General features: G+C 42.1%; 2 protein-coding genes across 6 annotated transcripts in view; one reads left to right on the top strand and one right to left on the bottom strand.

Moving 5' to 3' along the window:
• The first annotated feature begins 1218 nt into the window (after window positions 1-1218).
• Window positions 1219-18573, top strand: LOC121539343 (mitogen-activated protein kinase 8). 4 transcript variants are annotated; one of them, XM_041847887.2, is made up of 12 exons: window positions 1219-1458; window positions 4404-4585; window positions 5495-5624; window positions 5984-6042; window positions 10045-10183; window positions 10421-10586; window positions 11144-11215; window positions 12772-12954; window positions 13380-13504; window positions 14306-14369; window positions 14947-15024; window positions 15349-18573. In XM_041847887.2, the coding sequence occupies exons 2-12, from the start codon at window positions 4464-4466 to the stop codon at window positions 15480-15482; spliced, it is 1272 nt and encodes a 423-aa protein (XP_041703821.1). In that variant the 5' UTR covers window positions 1219-1458; window positions 4404-4463; the 3' UTR covers window positions 15483-18573. The 4 variants fall into 4 exon arrangements, with proteins under 4 accessions (XP_041703821.1, XP_041703903.1, XP_041703735.1 ...); XM_041847969.2 differs by lacking the exon at window positions 11144-11215 and adding an exon at window positions 12070-12141 and having other exon boundaries at window positions 1220-1458; window positions 4383-4585; XM_041847801.2 differs by lacking the exon at window positions 11144-11215 and adding an exon at window positions 12070-12141 and having other exon boundaries at window positions 1221-1458.
• Window positions 18574-19635: 1062 nt separating this feature from the next.
• LOC121539223 (rho GTPase-activating protein 22) overlaps window positions 19636-26270 on the bottom strand; it is a 36582-nt gene continuing 29947 nt past the window's right edge. For both annotated transcript variants that reach the window (XM_041847599.2, XM_041847680.2), the window contains 6 exons: window positions 25988-26195; window positions 22330-22462; window positions 22085-22158; window positions 21847-21968; window positions 20639-21596; window positions 19636-20353 (listed from right to left, as the gene is read on the bottom strand). In XM_041847599.2, coding sequence (XP_041703533.1) covers window positions 20131-20353; window positions 20639-21596; window positions 21847-21968; window positions 22085-22158; window positions 22330-22462; window positions 25988-26195 — 1718 coding nt within the window. In that variant the 3' untranslated portion in view covers window positions 19636-20130. The remainder of the gene's footprint in view (window positions 20354-20638; window positions 21597-21846; window positions 21969-22084; window positions 22159-22329; window positions 22463-25987; window positions 26196-26270) is intronic.

Below are 26270 nucleotides of genomic sequence, written 5' to 3'. Positions count from 1 at the left end.
GGCCAGGTAGACATTAGGTTTTGAGGCACAGTCCCGAGAAATGCTTGCGTTCACCCGCTGTATGGTGGCAGGGTGAAAGTATTTTCGTGGTAGCAGGGTGAAGACAACCACTTGTGCGTTGGGGAAATTGGAAGAAGCTTTTTCAATCACTTACTTGATTGCTGTGTCCACCCTTTCCTGCTGGGCCCTCAGGTTGTTTGTGCCTTGTGAAATATGATGTGGCTGGGGTACCCTAGTTTGTCCTCTGACAACAGCTCCAGGGCATGCCTAGTGTTTGGGCACCAGAGTTTAGCCACTTTGTGTTTGGGATCTTGTGCTGCTCTGTTTTGTGATTCTGTTCTGTCTGGAGTGTGCGGACTAGCTCTCTGAGCTCCACCATCTCTCTCTCCAGCTCTGTGAATCTATCTCTCTCAACAATGGAGGAGCAGTGCAGTTGTGGGACCTGGGTCTGTTAAGTGCAAGTGGGGGTGACTCTCCTCTTGGTGCTGCTCGTCTGCAGGGCAGTTTGAGGATGAGGTGTGATCAGACTCACTCAGGATGGTGGAGTCTTCACCGAAAGAGAGCTTTTCCTGCTGTGCTCTCTGATCCCGTAAAAATCCTGCTGAAACTGCATGAGGATGCCCTGCACCATTATTGATCCAGACTTGAACACTTTGACAGAGGTTGTTTCAATTTCCTCAACGTCTAGTATTCTGAGTTTCCCCCCTGGGCCAATACCCTCTCTCTTGACATAGGGATAGTGTGCTCTTATAGCACTCTGCCATGCCAGGAGATGGTCTGTGTGGAAAATTAAGTTGCTTACATTCCCCTCTTTGTAGCAGTGAGCAAATAGTGGCTCTGGATTGTCCTTGAGGAGCTTATTGTTGTACTTATTCTGTGCAGTGTTATTTTACTCTCTTTCTCAATTCCAATTCCAATTCAATTCAATTTCAATTCCATTTAAAGGGCTTTAATGGTATGGGAAACATATGTTTACATTGTCAAAGCAAGCAAGCAAGTCTCTCTCAATTCACGCGCGTCAGTGCGTGTGCTTATTATGGCGAGATCACAGAGGTGAAATGCCTAAATGCCTCTAATTTGTCCTGTATAATATTGCTTCATAAACTAATACCGCGGGAGGTAGCCTACGGCAGGCTATACAACACCTCAGGACGATGCGCTCTTGAATGTCACCCAGTTCTCATCGGCAACCGCCGGGAAACATCGCAAGGTTTCGACGACATCGGTATGAAATGGCAGAAACTGCTTGTGTCACGGACACAAAGATTAGGCTACGTAGTACACATGTATTTTGCAGATCCAGGCCTGCCAGTGGAAGGAAACGCAGTGTATTCAGAGGTTGTCCTACTAAGGAGAAAATAAATAAGATCTTCAAATATTCTGCTGTATATTTCAACGGAAGACCAGATTCCGCGGTTTGACAGTTTTGGAATTTCTAACCCGTTCTTTTGGAGTGGGGTGAGTTCGATATGAAACCTTTATAAGATATGTTATTGTTAGCAGTGGGGGAGGGTAATAGCACCGATGGGTTGCAAAAAACACAGAAAATACGTTAAATAACTGCAATTAGCTATCTGGACCATATTGTCGAGTTTTGGCGTATAGGCCTATTGCAATTTTAAAGGCATGCACCGCATTAAAAAACATGGCTATTGGATATTCTCAATGCGCGATTAATTGAAACGCACACGAGAGGCTACAGAATGCGCTAAATTGTAAGACTTTAACTACCTGCTAGTGCTATATTGTATCAACGACCTAAGTATCTTCGCGGCATATAGCCTACTGACAACATCAATGGCGTGGTTACATTTGCCATGCGACATTTGGATTTGTAACATCACCATAATTTCTTAAAGAAACACATGCACACCATTCGGTCATAAATGGGCTTTTGACAATTAGCCTACCACCAATAGACTAGTATGAACTTGTGTGTGCAAGTTAACTTATTGTCTGCTAGTGCGTCAAGTCGATTTCTATTAAACAAGTGAAAGGTGTATAGTTGCAGGTTGTGTACATTTCATCCAATATACCGAAGAATAGCAGAAAAATGAATCGACGATATTATGGTCACATCGACATAACCATCTATCATAATAAGAACGTTGTTAATAATGATATGAATCATGTAAATATGGTTAAATCATATCTTAATTTGACTGTATCTATTCAATTAAAGATGAATAACATTTCGGTGATGTTTTGTGTCACATGTTGTTTTGAAGGATTTTGGACACCTTCATTGACCATTCCAGGAGTGTCATATAGAAGAATGACCTCCATAACAGATGCAGCAAGAGGCATTTGGCACATTGCTTCTAATGCTGATGTCTGCTCTCAGTGGTGATAGTCTTCAGTGTTTTCATTAGCTGGAAAAGAAGGCTGGTGAAAACCACATAGATAATGTGAAAAGTCATATCAATTTAGGTTAGATGTAGACCCCATCTGGGCATTGTGGCATAAAAGAGAATCATGGATGGCCCTAAATGTTGAATTTGGTTTGACAGCCTGACAGACATACTGTCAGACTGCAAATTATTCTGCCCCATTTTCATGTTCAGGTTTCTTCCAGATATCCATTTAATGTATTCCTTGAAATGAAATGGCCCCCATTTTACTGAAATGCCCCACACCGTGAACGTGTGATTAGTGCGAGACCTTGAAACAGCGTCAGACGATGTGGCGACGACATGCTTCATGGCTACAGTTCTCTGCCTCCCTCTGATCGCATATTCTCTCAGATTCTCTGTGATTTGAACGAGCACTCATCTATCGAAGTTTCACATCAAAAGACCAACTGACATGTCATAACAATGCTCACATTCCAGTGATAATGCGAAGCAAAATAGTGTCATTCATGTTGTTTTAATAAAATGACACACATATCATTACATTTAGTCTGACTGTATAGGCATGGTCATACAGTTGTTCACACCACTGTTCATTCTTCTCCAGATTGGATGGAGCGACTGCACGGAGCGATTTCACTTTGAAGTTGTAAAAGTATTTTGTTCAGGCTTCTCCAAACCCTGTTTTAGTTCATCTCATAGCAGGGCTTCAGGCTGTTGACATGCCTTTCAACCGAGATGAAAAAACCCTGCTGAACGCCCCTTCATGTGGAGAGTAGAAAAGAGAAGGGGGTGGTTGTATAGGCGTATGAAGGTCAAGTCATGGTCTGTCGACTGTGCAGCCATCAGCCAGTGGAAATGTCCTCAGCACAAATGTTCTAAATTTGACTAATGATTTCTTCAAACTCCTTATCAAATCCAGCGCTCCCTCACGCTCTCTTTTTCTCTCTACGCCTAGCTACTTCCTTCCATTTGCCTGAACAATGAGTCTTAAATATACATTTCTGCAGGCTCTAATGGGCTTTGGACAGTGGTACTAGTCCCTCTCGATGTGATAGCCATGGGATTTCTCTATAGGCTAGTGATCAACTTTTCTAGCGCTGCCCCATATCTCGCCCGAACAATCATCTAAAGAGATTGTGTTTCTGTTTTTAATTTGCTATGTTCAAATTCGAGCCAGGACGATACCGGTATCGCGATACTCGTTACTATTGTGGCAAGGAAACAAAACACGAAGTGGATTTAATTTCTTTAGGAAAACAGCCCTAATGTTGGAAACAAACATCATTTTAGTGTCATCAAGAGTCATTTATTTCCCAAGCAATATCACACAGTATTTTACATACAGCAGGTTTTTAAAGGACCAGAGTGTGGCCTGCTTCGTGTTTTCATTTTTGCCATGGAAAATGTATTGCGATACTGGTATCTTGACAGCCCTAGTTCAAATGCTAGCAAAGCACTGCCACAAGCCTCAGGAAAGGCCTCTCTGTTTTCTGATATTGGATATGTTTTTAAAGCTGTAGAGGCAGGATGTATGCAATGGATTTTATGAGCTGTAGGTTTAGCCTAGCTTAGACTAACACAATTGTGGCTGAAACATTGTTCCCTGTTTAGACCACAATTGATTGGTGGTACCGTACAGTTTGCTGGGCTGATATTTTGCTTTGCAGTGCTCTGGCTTTACATTTATGAAAGCTGTGATCCAAATCCTGGAATGAATTTGTACAGTATATTGTTTTATGATGGGGTATAAAATACCAGCTAATCCTATAAACCCAGAACTATAATGTATTGTAATGCATTTAAACCTATTTAGATTAACTGAGTGTGTAACACGGTATACCCTAGCTAGCCTAAATTATCCAAATGTCGTCGCTATTCAGGGAGGACTTAATTGCGCTCATATTTCACCTCATGAATTTTGACACACAATGCAGCCTCTGTCAATCATATTCCCATAGATTGACAACTATGGCTTGGAAGGTCCAGGTAATGAGCTGATAATATGCTAATAATTGTTTTATCTTCCAGTTTCTTCTCCCTCTGTCTTAGGTCTTGAGACAGAACTTCCACTTGGATGCCCAAAACACACACTTTTGTCCAGATTTCATCATGAATCGGAATAAGCGTGAAAAGGAGTATTACAGTTTAGACGTCGGGGATTCCACTTTTACGGTTTTGAAGCGCTACCAGAATTTAAGACCCATAGGCTCCGGAGCACAGGGAATTGTCTGGTGAGTAGACGGAGCTGTGAATTGGAAAGGAAAAGAGATGCCCTGTAGCCCAATGCTCATTATCCAGTGACTATGTTAGAACTGTGTGTGTGTAACTTAAGCAATAAGGCACCTCGGGGGTGTGGTATATGGCCATATACCACAAACCCCCGAGGTGCCTTACTGCTATTATAAACTGGTTACCAATGTAATTAGAGCAGTAAAAATAAATGTTTTGTCATACCCGTGGTATACGGTCTGATATACCATAGCTGTCAGCCAATCAGCATTCAGGGCTCGAACCACCCAGTTTATAATTTGGAAAAGAATATCTAATCTGAGTCATACTATAAAATATCACCATTTGCTAGCTATTTGAAATGGCTTTGGAAGTCAATATGATTAATCCATTATTAGCTGCTGTAGGTTGAAATGGCATTGTAAGTCAATATGATTCATACGTTATTAGCTGCTGTAGGTTGAAATGGCATTGGAAGTCAATATAATTCATACGTTATTAGCTGCTGTAGGTTGAAATGACATTGGAAGTCAATATGATACGTTATTAGCTGCTCTAGGTTGAAATGGCATTGGAAGTCAATATGATACCTTATTAGCTGCTGTAGGTTGAAATGGCATTGGAAGTCAATATGATACGTCATTAACTGCTGTAGGTTGAAATGGCATTGGAAGTCAATATGATACGTTATTAGCTGCTGTAAGTTTATTTATATGCTATATGTTTGCCATTGGTCCAGTATTACACTTCAATCATTTGGACCCTGATATTGATTTAGGATGTGGGAAAGTAGGAACAAACTCATCTTTCATTAAAACATTTTTATTAAAGACATTGATGTTTGGCCGTGCTAGTCTTCTTCAGATTGTGTCATACACTATGGACATACATTTGTATTTTTGTGTTTACAGCTCAGCATATGACCACAACCTTGAGCGAAATGTTGCAATAAAAAAACTCAGCCGACCTTTCCAGAACCAGACCCATGCCAAAAGAGCTTACAGAGAACTGGTGCTCATGAAATGTGTCAACCATAAGAACGTAAGCTATTTACCTCTCTCTGAATCTGTGTGTCTGATAGAAAAAAGGGGAGAGCAAGTAGGAAAGGGAGTTGTCCCAATTTATAGAAAAGAAAGTTACCACAGCATTAACCAAAATGTAAAATCATCACAGATCATTCAAAAATGTTGCTATCATCATGTAGCTATTACATGAATGCTTGATGTTTCCATTTTTCTAAAATGTCATTGTCCATTTTATGTAGTGTTGTTCATTTTCCAAAGAACCCTTCTGTAGTTTTAGCGCGCCCTTAGGCAGCATATTGTCAGCATGAAATGTAATGTTCCTACAAATGCTGCTCACAGAACTATGATGCACTGATGCATTTTATAACTCCACAGATTATCGGCCTATTAAATGTATTCACGCCACAGAAGACGCTGGAAGAATTTCAAGATGTGTAAGTAACGTCGCCTTGGTTATAAAATCAATAAGGATAAATTACAATACTATATAATCACTGTTACCTGGTAGGCTGTAGTGCTGAAACGGCAAAAAGTATATTTTGGATTTATATAAGATGGAAAATGTGTTTTGTGCAGTGGAGTGGGGCCCAGGGTCTATTATGGGATAGCTGAAGGGTTAGTACATTGTAGTGCATGTGAGGAAATGTGATTAATTCTCAGAGCGGAGGGAGGAACTGTGAGAATCTTTGTCTTTCTGATTTGGATCTAAAATTAAAAATCTACAACATGGCTGTGGGGTAAACAGCCTGTTTCACTATGATGGAAGAGCAGCCCACTCCTGTGAGTGTGTACATGTATGTATCCTGAAGCATCACACAATATAATACATTTGACTCATTATGAAGTAATTTACAATGCTTTATTAAGAAGTGTAATAGACCAGGGGTTTTCAACCTTTTCTTTGCCCAGGCAAACCGGCGACTGAGGGACCCCCATCATATGTTAGCAAAAAATAAAAAATCACTTATTGTCTTATCATCGGGTGAATGATAATTGCAAGTAGCAGTAATCAACATTTTAAAATGAATAGATTTGGTAGACAGTTATATTATTTTCACCTCACACAGTTCATTAGAAGAGGAAGTGTAAACTCTAACATGGTCTATTAGCTAGAAAGGTAATTTTGCAGTTTTGAATCTAATTTCCTGAAATTCTACACAGTTTGGCATGTGGCTGAGTGACAGTTTTGCAGTTTTAAAGATAAATTCTAATTTTGCCATGGCTAATGCTGTGTTCCTCTGCTCAAACATGATAGCTAAATCAATGGGCATGTGCCCTGATTTTCCCGTTTTAATTTTCGATTCTCCCTGACTGTGTAGCTGTTATTTGATTGTTAGTTCTCAAAGATGGTATTATATTTATATATATATATATATATATATATATATATATATATATATATATATATATATATATATATATAGTACCAGTCAAAAGTTTGGACACCTACTCATTCAAGGGTTTTTCTTTATTTTCTATATTGTAGAATAATAGTGAAGACATCAAAACTATGAAATAACACATATGGAATCATGTAGTAACCAAAAAAGTGTTAAACAAATCAAAACATATTTTTCAGATAGGAACCCTTTGCTTTGATGACAGCTTTGCACACTCTTGGCATTCTCTCAACCAGCTACACCTGGAATGCTTTTCCAACAGTCTTGAAGGAGTTCCCACATATGCTGAGCACTTGTTGGCTGCTTTTCCTTCGCTCTGCGGTCCAACTCATCCCAAACCATCTCAATTGGGTTCGGGTGATTGTGGAGACCAGGTCATCTGATGCAGCACTCCATCACTCTCCTTCTTGATCAAATAGCCCTTACATAGCCTGGAGGTGTGTTGGGTCATTGTCCTGTTGAAAAACAAATGATAGTCCCACTAAGTGCAAACCAGATGGGATAGCGTATCGCTGCAGAATGCTGTGGTAGCCATGCTGGTTAAGTGTGCCTTGAATTCTAAATAAATCACCAACAGTGTCACCAGCAAAGCACCATCACACCACTTCCATGCTTCACGGTGGGAACCACACATGCGGAGATCATCCGTTCACCTACTCTGCGTCTCACAAAGACACGGCGGTTGCAACCAAAAATCTCAAATTTTGACTCATCAGACCAAAGGACAGATTTCCACCGGTCTAATGTCCATTGCTCGTGTTTCTTGGCACAAGCAAGTCTCTTCTTCTTATTGAAGGCCTGATTCACGCAGTCTCCTCTGAACAGTTGATGTTGAGATGTGTCTGTTACTTGAACTCTTTGAAGCATTTATTTGGGCTGCAATCTGAGGTGCAGTTAACTCTAATGAACGTATCCTCTGCAGCAGCGGTAACTCTGGGTCTTTATTTCCTGTGGCGGTCCTCATGAGAGCCAGTTTCATCATAGCGCTTGATGGTTTTTGCGACTGCACTTGAAGAAACTTTGAAAGTTCTTGAAATTTTCCGGATTGACTGACCTTCACGTCTTAAAGTAATGATGGACTGTCGTTTCTCTTTGCTTATTTGAGCTGTTCTTGCCATAATATGGACTTGGTCTTTTACCAAATAGGGCTATCTTCTGTATACCTACCCTACCTTGTCACAACACAACTGATTGCCTCAAACTCATTAAGAAGGAAGGAAATTCCACTAATTAACTTTTAACAAGGCACACCAGTTAATTGAAATGCATTCCAGGTGACTACCTCATGAAGCTGGTTGAGAGAATGCCAAGAGTGTGCAAAGCTGTCATCAAGGCAAAGGGTGTCTAGTTGAAGAATTTTAATTTGTTTAACACTTTTTTTTGGTTACTACATGATTCCATATGTGTTATTTCATAGTTTTGATGTCTTCACTATTATTCTACAATGTAGAAAATAGTACAAATAAAGAAAAACCCTTGAATGAGTAGGTGTCCAGACTTTTTACTGGTACTGTATATAGTTCAACATCTTTTCTGCATGCTTTCTATCTGGTTTTGATCATTTAAGTTGACACACTGTTTTTCCATCATGAAAATTACCATTAAGAATTTTCTATACAGAAAAAACACTGTAATTAGCTTAATTGACTGTAATTTCCTCCATGTTAAAGGTATAGTTCAAGATTTTAGCAGTGAAGCCCTTTATCTACTTCCCCACAGTCGGATGAACCGGAACAGCTAGCTGTTCCTGTAGACTTCCAGTAATTTCCCTAACGCTAGTTGGCATTGGCTCATGAAACTAGCTCTAACTTCCTTCATACTGGATGCAGAGACCACGATGGTATTCTGTTGCAGCTAGCGATATTCATAAAATAATATTTTCTTACCACCTAAAAACTGTAAAAGACTACTGAGATGGTATTCAATAAATAAGTTGTTACATCTAACATGTCCAAGCAGGAATGCATTTTTCTAAATATTTTGATATGCAACCTAATCCAGTGATTGTCATGAATTTTGCGTTGCTAATTAGGCAATTTTTGTTATATTTTACTGTCAAAATAGAGATGAATTTGCCTTAATCTTTGTGCACTAATATTATACAGTGCATTTGGAAAGTATTCAGACACCTTTCATTTTTCCACATTGTGTTACGTTAAAGCCTTATTAAAGCCTTTTTTGCAAAAATGTCTTAACCTGTTTCCGTTTTGTCATTGTGGGGTATTGTGTGTAGATTGATGAGGAAAAAACATAATTTAATCAATTTTAGAATAAGGCTGTAACGTAACAAAATGTGAAAAAGTTAAGGGGTCTGAATACTTTACGAATGCACTGTATATATACGCCTAATTCAATTGGTGCTAATTCAACACCTGAGGAAGTGGAAACTCAAAACACATGAGCTAAATATAACACCTACTGCTAGAACCTAACAGTAAATGTAATTTCCCCCAAAATACTTTGGAAGTGCGTAGGCACTTGCGATGGCCTATGCGCAATTTCGCACGCTCCATTTTCAAGCTCAATAATGATTGTTAAGAAGAAATATACATACAGAAATCTGACACCCTCCTCTCTTTTAATATGGACAACATGTTGCTTCCAAAGTTGTGCATTTCCCCCACAATGACATTTGAAATGATATAAAGGGGGGGAGAGTGTGAGAGGCTCGCTCATTACAGAAAACAAGCATGCACAACGGCAGACATTTTTATTACAGGAATCATGAGATTAATGCACTTTACTGTTTAACAAATTCATGATTTTATCCACTCAAAAATAGGACTTTTTGATTTAGGTGACCAGGTAGAATGTGCTGCTTGCACCAATGTTAAAATGCAACTAAATGGTCGCAGTCTGAAGCCCTGGTGTGTGTGTGTGTGAGTGAGAGCGCGAGACGTGTGCACTTTGCGCGTATTCTTTATCTGTGTGCGTTTGCCTGTGTATGCATACGTTTGAGTGTGTACGTGTGCACTGCACACCTTTCTGTGTAATATCACCCACCCTCCCTCCCCTCTGCTCTGTATCCGTCCCCAGGTATATTGTGATGGAGCTAATGGATGCCAACCTGTGCCAGGTGATTCAGATGGAGCTGGACCACGAGCGGCTGTCCTATCTGCTCTACCAGATGCTGTGTGGCATCAAGCACCTTCACGCCGCGGGCATCATACACAGGGTGGGCACACACACACACACACACACACCACCACACCTTGCCTGGCCAAGCAACCTTAATGTGACCCAGTCCTCCTGTGTATTCCTAAAGTTGTCCCTTCTCTTACAATGCATTCACCTTTTGGAGAGCTGAATAAAAAATGCAATTTCATTGGCCTGGTGTTGTGAATGGAACTTAAGCATTGGTAGAGAGTTATCCATCTCTAAACCATATCCCCCTCCTGTCCCCCACCCTCAGGATCTGAAACCCAGCAACATTGTGGTAAAGTCAGACTGCACACTGAAGATCCTGGACTTTGGATTGGCCAGGACAGCGGCCACGGGCCTCCTGATGACCCCGTATGTGGTGACCCGCTACTACCGCGCCCCCGAAGTCATCTTGGGCATGGGTTACCAGGCCAACGGTGAGTGAGTGACTGAGGGATCGGCCAATCGGACCTTTGCGTGCTGCAGAACGCTGTTTGTCGCATGCCCCGCCCACAAGGTCCTGAGACCCACCTTCACAGCCACACCCCCCTCCCGTGTCAGTGTCACAGTCAGGGGGGTAGGTGGCACGCCTGGCTATGCATTGTGGGTTCCTTTCCTCCTGTATAGAGAGCCAGTGCACAGCAGCTGTAGCGCTTGTGTTTTCTAAGAAGCCGTCCAGAGACGGCGCAGCTGGACTAGATATCAGTGTGATCCATTCCCTTATGGATTCTATAGTTCAGCTTGCCTTTAACAATTAACGTTTACTGCAAGAATGTGCAGATGTGATGGGGCTCGATATCTCCAAATCATTGTACTTGCTGCAATAAAATTCAGAGCTCAAATACGAAGAAAAAAGATTGTCTTTAAATTAAACTTGAACTGCCTGAAAATATGGGCATCCCTGCAGTGTGTTGACCAAAAAACGACCCAAACTTTCCTGCTGACTTGTTGCTTCGCCTTTTTCCTCCTCTTTTCTATTGCTACACATATTTAGTGGATATATGGGCTGTGGGCTGCATTATGGCAGAAATGGTTCGCCACAAAATCCTTTTTCCAGGAAGGGATTGTATCCTTGTGCTGCTTGAAGCAGTTCAGTTCTGCATTTGAAAAAACCGTTGGAGTTTATTTTTTGAAGGCTTGTTACGATGGATTGCGGAGATCATGTCAAAGAGCAACTGTCGAAATTCTATTTCTCTTCTGTTATGCCTGACACTTCCATCCCCCACACCTTCCCTCTATCCCCCAAAGCACCCAGTGCTATAGCTTGATGCACCTCTGACTCACGCAACAAGCACCTGAAATAGAATTCAACAATGTTTTGCTCTTTCATTTTTTTTTACCAAGACAATTGCAAAAGATCTTAAATCATATTATTGTTTGACTTTCTTCTTCAAAGATAAGCAGCCATTTTGGCAGAAAATAAGAAATGGTCACTGTCCTAACACAGAATATCTAATATAAATGATGGACTGGGAGAGCTTTTATCAATAATCGAAAATTGGCCTTTGTCTATTCAACTGATAGTATTAATTTGCCCCAGTGAGAATCTTGAGGGTGTTATGCATTTCTGCTGTCATAATACAGTTTATGCAGGCCTTGGGTGTCAGTGTCTTGCTAGTTGAAAGCCAATGCTATGTAGGCAATGTAAAATAAAATATAAAAAAAAAAGGAAGTGGCCCTCGTCCACTTTGTTTATTAATATGCCAGATAGTGAACCAAAAAACCCACACCTTATCATGATGTACTGCCTAGTCGGACACTGACAGCGGTTTGACATGAGAGTTAGCATGCCTTCATTTTCTTTGTTTGTATTCACACACATCACCTTGTCTGCATCGTTATCCCTTCCTTGTTTTGTTATTTTTAATTTGGATTGCTTTGAGTTCTGCATGCTAATTTGGTTGTCATTCCATTTTTCAGTTGATGTCTGGTCTATTGGCTGCATCATGGCAGAAATGGTCCGAGGTAGTGTGTTGTTCCCAGGCACAGATCGTATCCTTACCTGGACCCTCGTCGTCCCTCCATTGTGTGTGTGTGTGTATGTAAATGTGTTTGTTTATGTGTGTGAAAGAGTGTGTGTTGTGGTGGTGAGACCAACGTACTGCATTTACATGTTAGTCATTTAGCAGACCCTCTTACCCAGAGCGAGTTACAGGAGCGATTAGGGTTAAGTGCCTTGCTCAAGGGCATATCGACAGATTTTTCACCTAGTCGGCTCAGGGATTCGAAACCAGCGACCTTTCACTCCATCCAAATGAATTTCCACTGGGTTGGGTATATGTGAATGGGTTTGTACCTGTTGGCGGCCATTTCATCTCAATGGAAAACTTTTCTGATCACTTCACCTCATTACACAGTCCCACACTGAGGCTTGTGGCTCTGTTTTCAGTGTTCTGTGTGTCCGTCTCATGGGAGAAGAGACGATCGAACAGCTTTCCCATGATTCCTCAATCACAGTTGCTCTACAAAGGCAACAGTGAAAGAAATTAGCATCCTTTGTGTCCAGTGTCCATAATCCTCCTCCTTTATCCCAACTACAAGCATAAAACTGTCAATATTCCCCTCATGAAAAGCCTCTGAAAAGCCCTTTGCAGCTTTTTTTCTTACATGTTGGAATGTCAGATATTGATCAGTGGAACAAGGTGATCGAGCAGCTAGGGACTCCAAGTCAGGAGTTCCTGATGAAGCTAAACCAGTCGGTGAGGACTTACGTGGAGAACAGACCCCGCTTCGCCGGCTATACCTTCGAGAAGCTCTTCCCCGACGTCCTCTTCCCAGCCGACTCGGAGCACAACAAACTGAAAGGTAAGCGGGGAGAGCACACACCCCTGGGGGACACCCCAAGCATGAAAACTGCAGTATTGTGTGTCATTGTGAGATGCAACATTTCATACATGTCTGTATGACTAGAATATTCCAGATATATAGTCCATTTTTTTGCTGAATATAAGTACATTACGTGCCTAACACTTTCTCTGATATGCACTAACTAATAGAGTCTGACTTATGTGATCAATTGGAAATTCCACGGAAAGTAGTCAATGATGATTAGTAGTATTTTATGTAGTGGTTTAAAGCCTTACTCTGCTTTGATTCAGATCATGTTTGACTAAGGGACTCTATTCTGGCCCACTACACTAATTTATCAGCACAGTGAATGTCAGCCGAGTGAATGAGAGGGGAATTTGCCAACGCCATTAATTTCCCTATTTGTCTCAATTGCCTCGCAGCAAGTCAAGCCAGAGACCTATTATCAAAGATGCTGGTAATAGATGCATCCAAACGGATCTCTGTGAGCGAGGCTCTCCAGCACCCCTACATCAACGTGTGGTATGATCCAACTGAAGTGGAGGCGGTAAGCACTTACTGGCCCATTATGTGGCCGTGGAGGGGGTGGTTCTTGTGTTAATGATCTACTCTTACGTTAAATAATATGACTCTTCAGGTCCACTGTGTGTGTTTAAGCGTGCATATGCCTCGAAATACACATTGAGTGGTGATTCACAATAAGAGGGAATGTCAAAACAGCCAAAATGATGAAAGCCCTGGGAAAGGCTTAGCCCAGATCAGATGGATTTATTTTATTTATTTAACCTTTATTTAACTAGGCAAGTCAGATAAGAATTTGTTCTTATTTACAATGACGGCCAATCCCGGACGACGCTGGGCCAATTGTGCGCCGCCCTATGGGACTCCCAATCACGGCCGGATTGTGATACAGCCTGGAATCGAACCAGTGTCTGTTGTGACGTCTCTAGCACTGAGATGCAGTGCCTTAGACAGCTGCGCCACTCGGGAGATCATAAAACTCCCTGAATGTTTAAGCAGGTGCTCTGGATTTGACATCCATTGACAGCCAAGTCATCATCACAGAGATTGCACTTGGATGTGTCAGGTCGTTTTTCCTCTGTCAACCAATCAGACCTCGGCTACCGTACAGTGCGGGGGTGGAGAATGAGATGTTGCACTCAACTCAGTCACTCGCATGCAAGCATTCCTCACAACTGACAAAATCGGCCTTGAGACGTGTAGATTTGGCTGCAGTACAGCGCCTTGCGCAAATGTGTGAAATTTGAATGTGACTCAGCCAAGTGAAGAGAAGGCCAACAGTCACCCCACTTAAAGTACACTCTTCCCTGTCCTGTTCCTGTTGCAGCCCCCACCGCTGATCACAGACAAGCAGCTGGATGAGCGGGAGCACACGGTGGAGGAGTGGAAAGGTACAGTAGAGGGAGAGAGCAGCCATTTTCCTTACCCATGCTTTGATTCATACACTTCGAGCACGTTTAAATGTTTCCACTATGTTACATTACAATTGCACATTATTCTACTAAGAATCTACATCTCAAGATGTTCTTGTGGGACATTCAATCTTAATATTTCAGTTTTATGCAGGTTTTGCCCTTTGTGTCTGTTTGTCCTAACAAATCCCTGTCTAAAGTGAGAAGTGTGTATGGTGTATCCTACCCTTCCATGTCTGTCTAATCTAGACCTGGTCTGATGATCTAACCCTGCTCCCTCTTGGCTCTATTCTTAAGTGTGGACTCCCTGTGTCACATCATGCTAGCTATGTTCCTGTCTGTCATGTTCTTCTTAGGTTTAGGTTTCATGTCTAGGGTTGCAAAATTCCCAGGTTTTCCAGAAATCCCGGTTGGAGTATTCTGAGATATCCTGCTTATTCCTTCCTAATTCCAGGAATCTTCCTACAAGAATTTCTGGAAATCCTGGGAGTTTTGGTGTAGTTACCAGAAGTTTCAACTGTTCACTCTTTTTACCAAATCTTGTGATCCATTGCAGATTTGATATACATTGAGGTCCAGGACTGGGAGGAGAGAACAAAGAATGGAGTGATCCGGGGACAGCCAGCGTCTTTAGGTTAGTTTAGAGACTTTTCTCCATGGGCAACCTGAGCACTCCCACTCTGATGGTTATACTCTATAACTAGGGCCCAGAGTTGTTCCTGGTCAGGTCCTATGGTCAGAGAAATCTCCTGGTCCTAGAGCACTATGTGTGGGAGCAACAAATTGAGACTGGCACGGTCTCTCTGCTCATAGTTGACTTCTGTTCCAGATCCAGTTTGAAGGACCATGTTTATTTCTTAGTGAAGAACCTTTCCTCTTTCCGTCTGCTGAAATGTCATTGCCTAACCAGAAGTCTGACTTGATACCCCCTCTCTGTTTCTCCATACATGTAGCACAGGTGCAGCAGTGAGCAGCAGCTTCCAGCAGCACCCTTCCGCGTCCTCCATGTCCACCGACCCCACCCTGGCCTCAGACACGGACAGCAGCCTGGAGACGGCCTCTAACACGGACCCGCGGGGCTGCTGCAGATGACCATCACCATGCCCTGGTCCCTGTCCCACCAGTCCCTCCGCTTGTCTTCAATGGTGTGGAGTTTAGGCCAGTTTCGATATTTGTTTGTTAAAAAGAAAACTGATTTTTTTCCCTTAAAGTACTACTACAGAGTCATTTTTATTACATTTTATTACTATTTTTTAGTCCAGGCTGTAATATCATTTTTATTTTATTTTATTTTACTAAGAACTTTATTTTTTCTCACTACGCTGCAGTTTTGGCTGATGGGGATATTTTGAGAACATCTGTAAAAGCTTTTTACATGCTTTTATTTTGTTTCTTTGATTTTAGTGTCATCTACTTTTATTTCAAGCTACTGCTGTTTCAACTGACCATATCGATGTGGAATGAGTTTGTACAGATTTTATGGTGAATATATCTTTTTAAATTTTAGTTTGCAGTGAGCCATTCTAACCATCATTTAATTGATACATTTATGATTTTAGTACTCCCCTTCCGAATAGTAATATTACTTTGTCTATTCTAATCTCTTTCATATGGAATATTGTTTAATGCATATATCCATTGGGTTAGATTTTGAAATATACTTTAGATTTATTTGTATAAAAAGAACTGTTTTCCTCTTGTGGGTCACTACCTCCTTGTAAAAAAAAAAAAAGAAAGAAAAAAAAGAAGAAGAAATCCTTTATCAAACCACTTTCTTTTTGTTTAGTCTTAAAATATCTCAAAATGCTGTTAGATTCCTGAACCATTTTCTCTTTTGGTAAGAGAAGACAGTGTTACTTTTTTGTTGTTGAATTTTTGTCTGAATTTTATTTTCCGATTTTATGGGTGTTCCAGTGTATGACGGAAATGGCGCAGATAGGTCCAGAAAGGAAACTAAGGAGCTTTTGATAATTGTCTTTATTTGTCAGTGCTGAAGGCACTGCTTCCTCTGCACTGACAAGTTATTCTACAGTGATTATTTTCTACAGGTTTACTCTTTCTTTGACAGTGGGGCTATGTTGAACGCTAGGACTGAGAAATATGGTTGTACTGTACAGGTGTATGCTGAGGAGCTTTGTAAGAAAAGGATGTTACTAGTTAGAACACATGACTTGAGACGGTTGAAGGTATATGAAGAATGTGTTTGGATTGAGTCCAAAACAGGGATGTAGAGAGGGCTTGTGTTTGTGGTGATGTTGGTTGTCTTTGGAGGGATGGACATTCTGCAGGCTTCAAGCGCAGAAACAAACTATTTAAAGAAACAAGGTTCCTAATCTGATCTCATGTTATTTATGTAATATAAGTGTACCGTCAGCTTGCAGTGTATTGAACATTTCAAATTGGAAAATGAGTGTACGAAATGTAAGTAATAAGCAGGATCTCAGAGAAGATAATTGGCTGAACCCTTTGCAGAACTTGTATGCATGTGTGCACTAAATCAATTTCACCCTATGCTTAGTACATCACACAATAGCTACAGAACCACCTCCAAAACCCAAGTGAATCAATGATTCTGAACTGTATGCAATAATGGTGTCCTTCCAGTGTTTTTCTTTATTTATTTGGCTTTTAAAAGGAAAAAGTGCCTGTAGTTTGTCAAGCATTCATTCCTGAGTATCTAGGAAGAGGATGAGGAGTCATGGTGTTTCGAGGTTAATAACGGTTCCTGATAATGACTATAGTAGTTTCCACAAGTAAGTCAATCACATTTGAGGCGGTTATCATAAATGTTTTGTAAATTTTTCTACGGCATTGGTAAGTCTCCAACTTTAGGGTCAATGTTCTGTAAAGAGAATGATGTTTGCTTCAGAATATTTTAGCTCATACGTTTGAAATTATTTAAAAAAGTGGCAGTTCTATCAAAGTAGGTCTTTCATCAAAGTAAAATACTTTTAAAAAAATAACACTGAATGGTAGGCGTGTATGGTTTGCGGCTCCACTTTGCATAATGAGAATGTGCTTGATGATTTTAGGAGAGAAATTATCATACTGTTTTGCCTAATTTCCTCAATATTAAACCACATTTATTTGCGCTGAATGGTAACTGTGGCAGTGTAGCTGTTATGCGGTGGCGTTGAAGAATGCCTGTGCTAAATTATGGAGTTGTTTCAGAACGTAAAATGCCATGTAGTGGATCATTTGGGAACATGACGTGTTGTTGATTGGTCGAAGGGGAAGGTATGCAGAATAACAGCCAATCATATGTATCCATTATTATAGTACCTGTGTTATAATTCATAATTATAATAACTTTTTTGTTATTTTAAGTGCTCTTATGTTTCTTAACCCAGCATTATTAGGGATACATTCGGAATTGTTTGACTTTCTGTGGCTTTTTGCTTTTGTATCACATCTCTCAATTGTAATCGTGATTTTAAGTAGGCTTTGATGAACTACCTCACACTAAATTTCTACAAGTTCTTGGATACTTAGTTGCCCACATGATTAGCTATCGAAGACGTGTGAATACAGATTCCGTTATTTATTTATTTGAAAGTGTACTATTGTCAATGTTAGGAAACTTCTAGTTGTATACGGTGTGTACTTCACCTAGAAGTAAAGAGAATTGTTTATGTAAATGTCATTCCCCCCCTCTCTTTCCCTCTTTTAGTTTTTACAGTTCATGTGCAATACCTTCTGCAAATTATGCTAGTAGTGAACTAAGTGATGGATCTAGCCCATGTTAGTTTGTATGTTTCTGAAGGTAGAGAAATGTTTGGTACTGTCAATCCATGTTTTCCTTTTTTATGAATTAGGATGATTCTTTGTGACTTTAATCTACGATGTTATGTAATCAGTCCTATACCAGTCCTTAAAATATTTGGCCAGAGGGAGCAGTGAGAGGGGGTTACATCATGCATGGCCAATAGATTTTGATTGGGGTAAGGCCAAATAATTATAAAGAAAATTTAAAAAGATGACAAGTAATGGCTAAAAACAAACTCGTGTATATATATATATATATGGTGCTGGTTTGTTATGCAACTAGTTAAACATTTCTGGCTCTGTGCATCCTGACCGCAGCCAATGAAAAGTGCACTACTATAATAAATACACTGGGATCTGATGATGCCAACTTAAAAACAAACATGTACTGCAAATAAAAGAAACAACATTTGACTCATGAATTTGTAGGTCTTTTTTTGTGCTTGATCTTAATGTGATATAATTTGTTGGAATTATGAGTAAGACACTGAGCTAAGTATAAGATGCACTGAACACAAGCTTGCTGACACATACTTAAGGTATCAGTCACGAAATGGCACCTGTCATCTTTATTTACTTAGATTGCCATAATGCCATTCATTACAAGTGTGTAGAATAAGCAACTTAAATCTTAATCAAAGACAAACATTTAGCCTAAGTTTGTTTTAAGAGAAAATAATAATTTCAACTGCTGTCATCGACAGGGCGACCACTATAGACGCTTGTCTATATCGGTTGTCTTTCAAAACACCACCTTGTAAACATTAGCATATGAACAGCATATGAAAAGGGTCTGTATAAAATGTTAAAACAAAAAATACAGTTACATTGCCTTAAAATGAATGCACATTATTATACTGCTTATAGGGATGTTCAAGAACCAAATCATGTTTCGTGTTCAGGCCTCAAGCCATTTCTATGCAGTAGAAGTAATCATTTGCTGAAAAAGGGGATTCTATCCACAGTTTCACCACATGCAACGATCACATAATAATTTTCTGGGAAATGTATATAATTGTTATGCATTCAAATCTATATCATTGTTTTAATAATTAGTTTAGACTCAATTTACAGGGATGGCTTGATCAACAACACAGTTACATTCACTAAAGTATACATAAAGTTTCAAAATGTTCATTCAATTAACACGCCAATAAATCAGAACATTATACTTCTTTGTTTTTAAATCGCCGGCGTCTTGGAGCTAGAATTGGGATTATGTATACTGTGCTAATGGGTGGCTGGAGTACAGGAGAGCAATACAGCAAACTTATCAAACGAGGCGTTTGGGGCAAGTACATGGGGGCTGCCATCTTTATGCACCTCCGCGATTGTCATCTTACTGCAAGTGATTCTGAGGATGTCTTGTTGCTCTTCAACAAATTTGGAGTAGTGATAAAGTTAAGCAATACATGTACCATGTGAGTATTATTGACAGTAATTGACTAACTACACCTCTGGAGAACATTTTCTTTTTTAATTCAAAAAGACCGCAAAGGCACAGCCAGCACACTTCTTCATTGTTTCTTTGAGGGCAGTGGTCAGCTTCATGTGCCCCAAACCGACATGGCAGCTTCAACCCTGGTCCTTAGCAGAGTCCAGCTTTGGTAATGTTGTATTTGCATATTGTGTACTGTAGTAGGCAGCATATGATTAACACAGCAGGGATTATTGTATAGTCATAATGATAGCAGTTGAAACCCTTTGCTTTACATTAAAGGTATACTGACAGAGTTGACCAGAGTAAACCAAGGACCGAGGCTTTGTCACCAAACGACATGGAATTCCATCCAGATAGATACTCGTGGTAGTTATAGGCACACTTTGAGGCCTGAGGAAACATTGAGAGACGCAGCTGCCTGCGTTGGACAACATGCAGTATTATTCACTGAGTCCATGTAGTTGTCAGTCTTGCTTGCCAGACTCATGGCACTCGGCTGTGGGAAGAGACTATAGAGGTCTATGACCAGGGCTATTAAATGTCGCTAGTCCTTGAGCCCAGAGCCAGGTCCCCCAGAGTGGAGAAGAAGTCCTCCATTTCCTTCTCCAGGAGCCGGTTCCTGTTCTCTGCGTCGTGACGTGCACGCTCTGAGTTGCGGAGCTTGATCTCCAGCATCCGCTGCTTCTTCCTCTCCTGCTCCATCTCCTGCTCCAGACGCTCCATCTGAGCACCCAGTGCCGCACTGGACTCCTCCAGCCTGCAGGGGGCACACACACACACAGGTTGATTTACATAAATGTAGAGCCGGCGCTCCTCAATACCTGCAAGTAACCCGAGAAAGATTGTTGACTGATTTACAGCAATATTGAGTATTTTGGAAGGGAAAATACTTTAGTCCTTTGATTTTTTTGGACACTAGGAATCAGTCTACTCAGACAATGCACATTTTGTTGTTATGTTCACATTACCTGTTTCTCACCAGTTTCATTCAAAAGTCTGACTTATTATCCCCAATAGTACAGTAAATAACCTGCAGACGTACTTTTTGATCCTGGTCTCATAGGCCACCTTCTGTTTCCTCAGCTCGTCCTTCAGGCCCTCCACCAGGCTGGTAAGTGCTTTGGAGCCTCTGTCAAGGTCTTCTGGCGTCACGATGGACGGCACCACCATATTGGCTATGGTATTCCCATTGTCACTGCAGCCTGCACTGCTAACACACAGCTCCATGGCTTCACTACTGTCCTGCTCCTGCTCTGAGACCCTATCTCCAACTCTCTCCTCCTCCCGGCCTCCCCTCTGACCCTGGCCCGGGCCCTGGGGTGAGGCTAGCTCCTGCCATTGGCACTCCCCTAGACCCTTCCCGTTACCACAGTTAGGCCCTGAGGGCTCGCTGCCTGAGTCGGGTGCGGAGATGTCACAGGATGAGGTGGACCAAGGCGTGCTGGCTACGCTAGGGACACTGCCCATGCTGGAGGAAGACGTGACGTTGTCGTAAGTGGACAGTCTCTGGGAAAAGCCGGTGGAGTCCCTGACACGCTCCCCCGAGGAGGTGCGCCTGTGGCTCCTCAGAGAGGACAGCCCGTTCATCAGCCAGTTGCCACTGGGGGACACGGTGGTGACGTCGGCCTGAGGAGGGGGCCGCGGCGTTGAGGTACCCTTGAAGGAGTACTTCCAGGAGGGGTTCTTGGTCTGCTTGCTGGGGCTGACCACCGTCTCCCCCTTCCCTGAAGGAGCCAGTCTGGGTGGAGGGGTGGTGGCAGCGCAGAGCTTTGCGTCCAGAGAAGAGGCGCTGCTGCAGGTGAGGTCCTCGTTGGGGTTGGTGGGGCAGCTCTGGAGGTCCTCCTCGGAGATCCAGCCACCGATGCTGTGCTGATGGAGCTGTTGGCCCTGGAGGGTCACCTCTGGCTGGGGAACAGGGACCTCCAACTCCCCCCTCCCCGAGTACAGACGGTTATGTTCACTGATCAGTACGGTCATGAGGCTTTGGACTAGGGAGGTCCCTTTACAGGAAATAAGAAACAATGAAAAGGTATAAGGAACCATACTGTACAACGCTGCTCTACTTTAGTCATGAATAGATAATGTGCAAGTGATGTTTTTCTGTCCTCCACTGTCCATAGACTAATGTACTGTGTCTACTCTGCCTCATACTTCCCAGACAGTTTAATCAAAAAATATCAGTACTGTCTCAGATGATTAATGCAGCACCTATTAATATCAGTATGATATAAAATGAATGAGAGTTCATACCTTCCATAATAGCCACTGGGTCCTCCATTTTGGGCCGGAGGATATTTGGTCCAAAAACTGTGGCCAGGTTCTGTACACTCATCTTGTTTTTGTTTGCGTGAGACTGGACCTCGTCAAGAAACCTATAAAGGAAGGCATGGCACGGTGGGACGGAATTAGAACCAAATGAAAATGGCACCGTGATAAAGTAAGATATTTGTGATCTTCAAAAGAAGGAGTTGGATGTTTGTGGACGTACATGCATATATACTTCAGGAGATTGTAGTTGGCGGGAGGAAGATTGCTCACTTGCTTGCCCAGCTCCTGTACACCCTAAAAGATGAGATGAGAACCTATGACATACAGTATCACCATCTATTGTTTCTTCACACAGACAACATGTACTTGAACACTGGTTTCTATCGAATGACAGAGCAGTTCTGTTCTTTGGCTTCGGTGTCATAGTAACATGAACTGGAACTAGTGCAGAGAAGTGTCTCTTACCTCCTCCACGTCTTTGGCCAGCAGCTGAGCACAGGAGAGGAAGTCCTCATACATGGAGAAAGGGACCACAGGCTCAGGCAGTTCACGGAAGTAGAGCTTCAGCAGGGACGCCACCGTGTGGACGTCAGTGTTACTGCAAGAGTGCACAAAAGAGTTATCTAGAGTGGTCTACTAACTGTATGAATCAGTCCAATAGCAAGTGCTATATGCTTAGTGGCCAACAGTGGAGGGATTTATTGTAGGCCTGTGTAATGTGTGTACAGTATATGTAGGTCTCACAGGCGGCTGGTGGCACCTTAATTGGGGAGGACGGGCTCATAGTAATGGCTGGAATGGAATGAAGTCAAAACATCATACACATGGTTTACTTATGTTTGATACCATTCACTTCATTGCAGTCGTTGTTATGAGCCGTCCTCCCCTCACCAGCCTCGTGTGTATACACCATCACAGTACAGGATGCGTACTCAGAGCATGCGCACTCAGAGCATGCGCTGACCAGCTGGCAAGTGTCTTCACTGACATTTTCAACCTCTCCATGACCCAGTCTGTAATGCCTACATGTTTCAAGCAGACCACCATAGTCCCTGTGCCCAAGAACGCCAAGGTAACCTGCCTAAATGACTACATCAACACCATCATCCCAGAAACCCTGGACCCACTCCAATTCGCATACCGCCCAAACAGATCCACAGATGACGCAATCTCTATTGCACTTCACACTGCCCTCTCCCACCTGGACAAAAGGAACACCTACATGAGAATGCTGTTCAGCATTCAACACCATAGTGCCCTCCAAGCTTATGACTAAGCTAAGGACCCTGGGACTGAACACATCCCTCTGCAACTGGATCCTGGACTTCCTGATGGGCCACCCCCAGGTGGTGAGGGTAGGCAACACCACATCCACCACACTGACCCCCAACACGGTGGCCCATCAGGGGTGCGTGCTTAGTCCCCTCCTGTACTCCCTGTTCACCCATGACTGCGTGGCCACGCACGACTCCAACACCATCATTAAGTTTGCCGGCGACATGACGGTGGTAGGCCTGATCACCCACGACGATGAGACCAGCATTCAGGGAGGAGGTCAGAGACCTGGCAGTGTGGTACCAGGACAACAACCACTCCCTCAATGTGATAAAGACAAAGAAGCTGATCGTGGACTACAGGAAAAGGAGGGCCGAGCCTGACTGGTTGCATCACCGCTTGGTATGGCAACTTCTCGGCATCCGACTGCAAGGCGCTACAGAGGGTAATGCGTACAGCCCAGTACATCACTGGGACTGAGCTTCCTGCTCTTCAGGACCTCTATACCAGGCGGTGTCAGAGGAAGGCCCTAAAAATGGTCAATGACTCTAGCCACCCAAGTCATAGACTGTTCTCTGTGCTACCGCATGGCAAGCGGTACCGGATCGCCAAGTCTGGGACCAAAAGGCTTCTTAACAGCTTCTACCCCCAAGCCATAAGACGGCTGAACAGTTCATCAAATGGCTACCTGGACTATTTACATTGACCCCCTTATTTTATTCTTATTATTGCACTGTCTCTCTTGCACAGGCTCGATGTACAGTCACTGGAATCTAACCACAAACTCGCACATACTACACACACACACACACACACACACACACACACACACACACACAAACGCTGCTGCTACTATCTGTTTATTATCTACAGTGCCTTTGGAAAGTATTCAGACCCTTTGACTTTTTCCACATTTTGTTAGGTTACAGCCTTATTCTAAAATTGATTAAATTGTTTTTTTCCCCCTCATCATTCTACACAAAATACCTCATAATGACAAAGCAAAAACAGTTTTTTTATAACTTTTTGTTAATTTATATAAATAAATAAAAACTGAAATATTACATTTACATAAGCATTCAGACCCTTTCCTCAGTACTTTGTTGAAGCACCTTTGGCAGAAAGTACAGCCTCGAGTCTCCTTGGGTATGACGCTACAAGCTTGGCACACCTGTATTTGGGGAGTTTCTCCCATTCTTCTCTGCAGATCCTCTCAAGCTCTGTCAGGTAAGATGGGGAGCGTTGCTGCACAGCTATTTTCAGGTCTCTCCAGAGATGTTCAATCAGGTTTAAGTCCAGGCTCTCGCTGGGCCACTCAAGGACATTCAGAGACTTGTCCGGATGCCACTCCTGCGTTGTCTTGACTGTGTGCTTATGGTCGTTGTCCTGTTGGAAGGTGAACCTTCACCCCAGTCTGAGGTCCTGAGAGCTCTGGAGCAGGTTTTCATCAAAGATCTCTCTGTACTTTGCTCCGTTAATCTTTCCCTCGATCCTGACTAGTCTCCCAGTCCCTGCCGCTGAAAAACATCCCCACAGCATGATTCTGCCACCACCATGATTCACTGTAGGGATATTGCCAGGTTTCCTCCAGATGTGAAGCTTGGCATTCAGGCCAAAGAGTTCAATCTTACATTTTACATTTTAGTCATTTAGCAGACGCTCTTATCCAGGGCGACTTACAGTTAGTGCATACATTTTTATTTATTTTTTCATACTGGCCCCCAGAGAATCTTGTTTCTCATGGTCTGAGAGTCTTTAGGTGCCTTTTGGCAAACTCCAAGTGGGCTGTCATGTACCATAAATGCCTGATTGGTGGAGTGCTGCAGAGATGGTTGTCCTTCTGGAAGGTTCTCCCATCTCCACAGAAGAACTCTAGAGCTCTGTTAGAGTGACCATCAGATTCTTGGTCACCTCCCTGACCAAGGCCCTTCTCCCCCGATTTCTCAGTTTGGCCGGGTGGCCAGCTCTAGGAATAGTCTTGTCTTCCTTTTAAGAATGATGGAGGCCACTGTGTTTTTGGGGACCTTCAATGCTGCAGATTTTTTTGGGTACCCTTCCCCAGATCTGTGCCTCGACACAATCCTGTCACAATTCCTTTGACCTCATGGCTTGGTTTTTGCTTTGACATGCAATGTCAACTGTGGGACCTTATATAGACAGGTGTGTGCCTTTCCAAATCATGTCCAATCAATTGAATTGACCACAGGTGGACTCCAATCAAGTTGTAGAAACATCTCAAGGATGATCAATGGAAACAGGATGCACCTGAGCTCAATTTCGAGTCTCATAGCAAAGGGTCTGAATACTTATGTAAATAAGGTATTTCTGTTTTAAAAAATGTATAAGGTTGCAATATATATATATATATATATATATATATATATGTTTTTGCTTTGTCATTATGGGGTATTGTGTGTAGATTGCTGAGGATTATATATTTTTAAAATAAATTTTAGAAAAGTCAAGTGGTCTGAATTCTTTGCACTTTACTCCCTACCTACATGTACATATTACCTCAATTACCTCAACTACCTCCTACCACATTGGCTTGCTACCGGTACCCCTTGTATGTAGCCTTGTTATTTTATTCTGTAACTATTTTTCCTTGAATTTATTTAGCTAATTCGTCTTACTTTTTTTAAAAACTCTGCATTGTTGGTTAAGGGCTTGTAAGTAAGCATTTCACGGTAATATTGTATTCGGCGCATGTGATAAATAACATTTCATTTCATTTGACTGTCAATAATTGACCACCACCACCACTACTGTCGCCACCACTTCTACTTCCACCTGAACAAATAGCAAGTCAGCACTTTTTGCCATTCAATAACAGCGAATGCAGATCTACCTGTCAAACAGAGGCTTATCCCCACAGTCAAAGGCTTCCTGTAGATCCTTTACCAGGTTAGCCTGCCCTGGCATCCGAAAGAGACCCTCCTCATCCAGACCTCGTTCCCTTATGAAGTCCACACATTGCTCCACCAGAAGAGGTGCCAGGCGGTGGCCAAATTTCTTCTCATACTGGACTGTGTCTTGTAAACGCTGGCCAAATATCCCTGCAGGCAAAAAACACGTTTTACATACAGTGTAGGGTACTGTATTTCAGTATTTCATTAATGGTTGTCATTCAT

Source organism: Coregonus clupeaformis, chromosome 1 (genome assembly GCF_020615455.1).
Source record: "Coregonus clupeaformis isolate EN_2021a chromosome 1, ASM2061545v1, whole genome shotgun sequence".
NCBI classification, from domain to species: Eukaryota; Metazoa; Chordata; class Actinopteri; order Salmoniformes; family Salmonidae; genus Coregonus; species Coregonus clupeaformis.
The sequence above is the reverse complement of the archived record's forward strand: the minus strand, read 5'-3'. Positions and strand labels throughout refer to the sequence as shown.

Bases quoted from the DNA above. Each gene is read 5' to 3' on its own strand.
- LOC121539343 (XM_041847887.2), top strand. From the start codon at position 4,464: ATGAATCGGAATAAGCGTGAAAAGGAGTATTACAGTTTAGACGTCGGG. The intron at 5,625-5,983 runs GTAAGCTATTTA...ATAACTCCACAG, and splicing joins AATGTGTCAACCATAAGAAC to ATTATCGGCCTATTAAATGT. The intron at 11,216-12,771 runs GTATCCTTGTGC...TTGGAATGTCAG, and splicing joins CCTTTTTCCAGGAAGGGATT to ATATTGATCAGTGGAACAAG.